Source organism: Pelecanus crispus, chromosome 2 (assembly GCF_030463565.1).
Source record: "Pelecanus crispus isolate bPelCri1 chromosome 2, bPelCri1.pri, whole genome shotgun sequence".
Classification (NCBI taxonomy): domain Eukaryota; kingdom Metazoa; phylum Chordata; class Aves; order Pelecaniformes; family Pelecanidae; genus Pelecanus; species Pelecanus crispus.
This window is the reverse complement of record NC_134644.1, coordinates 162,165,435-162,170,547: the sequence shown is the minus strand read 5'-3', so window position 1 is coordinate 162,170,547 and position 5,113 is coordinate 162,165,435. Positions and strand designations below refer to the sequence as shown.

The window sequence follows — 5,113 nt, the reverse complement described above, 5'->3', positions numbered from 1 at the left end:
GGCAGTAGATGATGTTCCACTGTCTAAAAATTCATGTACCTATGGGATTTCTGGTATGAGAAATCAGTGTCTGATTTTATTTCAAGAAGAAAACTATTACAGAGTTTAAAACCCTCTGCAGGAGTTTGTGCATCATTTCCAGCAGACTAGTTGTGGTCCCTGTGGGATAAAACTTACTCCAGTTGATGCTATTTAAGATTATATTTATTCTCTGAATTTCTGTAGGCCTCAAATTTATTTGGTGGTATTTTAGTTTTTCTTAGAAATGGACAAGGAATTCTGAACAGAAAATACATAATTTTGTTTGGCTTCTGCTTGCTATATCAGTCTTTAATGCTTTTTCTCTCTGGTACAGTTCACACAATCAATCATGTCCCTGTTAATGCATAGAGGCATGAAAACAGATTTTAGTTAATTGCCATGTGCTAGCAATCAACTTTTATTGGTTTGGGATTGGTCTTCAATTGGAGAATGACATTTGGGGAGCTAGGAAGAATGGATAGTCATCTATTGTCTGTCAAAGTGCCTTAAAAAGGCATTGTTTTGCCAGTTTTCAGACTTGGGGGAAAGGCCCTGCACATGCTCGTGCTTGCATATATAATACAATAGAAAAACACTCTAAACCTGCCTTTTCTGGGACCCTTCACAACCTCTGATGTGAAAGACATGACCGAGTCAGTAGTGGAGGTGTCATTCTGGGGTTGAGTTTGTGATAGGAAGGACTTGAGCTCACAGGGCAATCAAGAGAAGTTGTCATAGCATAGGCAAAGTAGTCCAAAGGCAAAAATTATGTAGGACAACTGACCTCAGCATTGTGCCAAGAAAAAGGCTTCTGAAGAAAGAGAAACAGTAACAAAGTTACCTGGTTTGCACCATCCTGTGTTTTATGCCTTTCACTGCATTGACATTAACTAAAACAAATTTCAGCCTGTAATAAGTGGATTGGATTTTGCCTTTCTTAGCTTAGCTTTGAGTATCTCTTTTTGGAATGGGTCTCCTGGTTTCAGGGGATGAACAGTGGCAGATTGAACCCCAAAGGACTGAATTAACATAAGCCAGAATATGTAGCAGAATGGAAGTTGCTCTTTAAACTGAACTAATTCCACTGTCTCTTCTTTGCTACAGGTGGTGGATGTGGACTTTAAAACAGTGTGTCTCAACATTTCATCCTCAACTGTCTATTTTTAATCTGATTGCACTACAAAAGAAAAGCTGCTAATGGGATAAATGTTGAGACTTTACAAGAACTGACTTGAAGTACCGAAAGCCATTATTATTAATCAAGAAGAGCTTGAAGCTAAGTCTGTATCTGACCAGTCAGTATCATTTTCACGTAACAGGCATGGCAAGTAAACGAAAATCAACAACACCGTGCATGGTCTTAGCCAATGAGCAGGATCCAGATCTAGAAATGGTATCAGACTTGGAGGAAGGACCACCTGTACTTGCGCCAGCAGATAACCCTACAGTAGAGAGCGTAACAAGTGATGAGGATGTTCATGAGTATGTGGATTCAGACAATCAGAAAAATACAAATAAAGTAGAAGGTGGTTACGAGTGTAAATACTGTACTTTTCAAACTCCAGATCTCAATATGTTTACTTTTCATGTGGATTCAGAACATCCCAATGTAGTACTAAATTCATCCTATGTTTGTGTAGAATGCAATTTCCTTACCAAAAGATACGATGCTCTCTCAGAACATAATTTGAAGTACCACCCTGGAGAGGAAAACTTTAAATTGACCATGGTGAAACGTAATAATCAGACAATCTTTGAACAAACAGTAAACGATCTCACTTTTGATGGGAGTTTTGTTAGAGAAGAAAACGCTGAACAGGCTGACTCTTCTGAGGTCCCCTCATCGGGGATCTCAATTAGCAAAACTCCTATTATGAAAATGATGAAAAACAAAACCGAGACTAAACGTATTGCTGTTTTCCACAACGTAGTTGATGACATTCCTGGTGAAGACAAGGGAACTGAAAATGAGCAAAACTCTGAAGAAGTAGTAGAAAACCCACCAGCAGCAGTTTCTGAGTCAAAAGCAAGCCATTCGGTTGTTTGCAGTGCAGCAGATGTGGCTAGTGCAGTCATGACTCCAACACCAGTGCTTCAGCCTGGGGTGGCACAGGTTATAACAGCTGTTACAGCTCCACAGAACTCAAACCTGATTCCAAAAGTCCTAATACCTGTAAATAGCATTCCAGCCTATAATACTGCTTTGGATAACAATCCTCTTTTGCTTAACACCTACAACAAATTCCCATATCCAACCATGTCGGAAATCACTGTTCTTTCCACTCAAGCTAAGTACACAGAGGAACAGATTAAAATATGGTTTTCTGCCCAGCGTCTGAAACACGGTGTGAGCTGGACGCCGGAGGAAGTGGAGGAAGCAAGGAGGAAACAATTTAATGGCACAGTGCATACTGTGCCACAGACAATTACCGTTATTCCCGCACACATTTCCGCCGCTAGCAATGGTTTACCTTCAATTTTACAGACGTGCCAAATAGTTGGTCAGCCAGGACTTGTTCTCACTCAAGTTGCAGGTGCAAATACGTTGCCAGTAACAGCCCCAATAGCTTTGACTGTAGCAGGAGTCCCAAACCAAACACAGTTACAGAAGAGTCAGATCCACACTGCTCAGCCTATTGCAGAAACCAAACAAGTAGCTGCTGTTCCAGCCCCTCAGCCTATCAAAAATGAATCCGCGCTGATGAATCCTGACTCCTTCGGCATCCGAGCAAAAAAAACTAAGGAACAACTGGCAGAATTGAAAGTCAGCTACCTTAAAAATCAGTTTCCTCAAGATTCAGAAATTGTTAGACTTATGAAAATAACAGGCCTGACTAAAGGAGAGATCAAAAAGTGGTTCAGTGATACACGCTACAATCAGAGGAACTCAAAGAATAATCATGGGATTCATCTCAACAGTGATTCTTGTGCCACTATTGTTATTGATTCAAGCGATGAAATGAATGAGTCCCCAACGGGAGTCACTCCACAGAGCAAGTCATCGTGGAACGCTTTTCCTGATTTCACCCCACAGAAATTCAAAGAGAAGACTGCTGAACAGCTTCAAGTCCTCCAAGCAAGTTTTCTTAATAATCCTGTCCTTACTGATGAAGAGATGAATAGGTTAAGAGCCCAAACCAAACTGACCAGGAGAGAGATTGATGCCTGGTTTACAGAAAGAAGGAAATCAAATGTCTTAAAGGAAGAGGGAGCTGACTTGAATGACAGCAACGCTGGCAGCTCGAAAGAAGAGGCTGGAGAAACATCTGTGGGAGATGGAGCAGCAGGAGCAAAATCAGGGTGCTCCACTTCAAGCAAAATAGGCAAAAAATCACCAGAGCAGTTGCACATGCTTAAAAGTTCCTTTGTCCGTACTCAGTGGCCATCCCCCCAAGAATACAACAAGCTGGCAGAAGAAACTGGGCTCCCAAGATCAGAAATTGTGAGCTGGTTTGGAGATACTCGCTATGCCTGGAAAAATGGTGGATTGAAATGGTATTATTATTACCAGAGCGCCAATGCAAATAGTCTGAACGGCCAAGGCTTTGCAAGGAAGAGAGGGAGAGGAAGACCAAAAGGGAGGGGGAGAGGGAGGCCTCGGGGGAGGCCTCGGGGAAGCAAGAGGTTAAATTGCTGGGACAGAGGTGTGTCTGTCATAAAATTCAAAACTGGAACAGCAATCCTGAAGGACTACTATATGAAGCACAAATTCCTTAATGAACAAGACCTCGATGAACTGGTAGCCAAATCTCACATGGGGTATGAGCAGGTCAGAGAGTGGTTTGCAGAAAGGCAAAGAAGATTAGAACTTGGAATAGAGCTGTTTGATGAGAACGAGGAGGAAGATGAAATGCTGGAAGATCAGGAAGATGAGGAAGAAACAGATGATAGTGATACTTGGGAACCCCCCCGACATGTTAAGCGTAAACTTTCAAAATCAGATTGACGTGCAATTTGGGATTTGGGGGCCAAAAACCTGTGGATTAGGTTTGATGTTACAGTGAAGAGCCAAATGATTTTTCATGGCCTTCAGTTTAGCAAGCACCTGTTTAGCATCTTCCCTCCACCTAAAAGAACATGGGCAAGATGCTACCTCTGCAGGCAACAAGTATTTGCTTCCTTGCTACAAGAGATGGACATCCTCAGGCCTAGCCTAGGACATGGGGCTATAAATCAGATCCAGTTGAGCTCCTCCTCTTCCACATTACTGATGGGAAGGTTCATGTTCATCATTCACGTGACTGCTTCTCAGTATTTAATTGCCTTATGTTGTTTAATTCCAAAAAAACACAGACACATTTTTTCATTGATGTAGGAGAACATTGCCTGTTCATGAAGGAGGAAAATACAAAAACCTAAGATGTCTTTTTGCAAATGTCGCTTCACCTGAAAGGTTTAAAGGCCTGGGTTTATTTCTTAAGGAAAGAGTTCAAAACAAAAGAGAAGGGGAAAAGTGTGGCAAAGGAATCAATGAACCTAGGGGTGAGGATTGCTTGGTTTAAGAAAATGAGGTGATATTGGCACCTTTTGCCTATCTTCAGAGTGGTTTGGGTTTACAGAACTTGTGCTGAAATGTTCCTTGTTGATAATTATGAGCTAACTGAATGAGTCTAATGCTAGAAGATGCTTTTCGTTACATTTAATCAGCGTATCCTACATCAGTTTAATTTAAATGCCTGACAGACTTGATGCAGTTGATAGTAACATCGTTTTTAGCTTATGCATTCTTTCCTTTGTTGGAAATGGTAAGAAAAGTATGAATATTTCTAGCTAAAAAGAATAATTCCTTGAAATCTTACACTGAATTTTAAGGTAAATGTGAGGCGGAAACTGCCTAAAAGTCATTCAGAGTTGCTTAGGGGTTTGTAAGAATACATAGATGCAAAGATGAAAAGTGTCTTCGAGTGCTAGTAAGAAAGGTTTTCAAGTAAGTTGTGGCAATGACATGATGTTTAATTCTCAAACAAAATTAAGTTATATGGCTTTTAGATGCTTAGGAATGATAAACATGCTGGTGTTTAATTGTCCTTCAGCGATAGCCCAATTGAATGATTTGTGCGCAAGTTTAACCTAAATTCATCCTAATGGACTG

The 5,113-nt window shown here is 40.8% G+C and overlaps 1 protein-coding gene across 1 annotated transcript; it reads left to right on the top strand.

Moving 5' to 3' along the window:
* The first annotated feature begins 1,145 nt into the window (after positions 1 to 1,145).
* ZHX1 (zinc fingers and homeoboxes 1) lies at positions 1,146 to 4,092 on the top strand. Its single transcript, XM_009484434.2, has one exon. It carries the CDS (start codon positions 1,343 to 1,345, stop codon positions 3,965 to 3,967), a length of 2,625 nt encoding a protein of 874 aa, XP_009482709.1. The 5' UTR covers positions 1,146 to 1,342; the 3' UTR covers positions 3,968 to 4,092.
* The last annotated feature ends 1,021 nt before the right edge of the window (positions 4,093 to 5,113 follow it).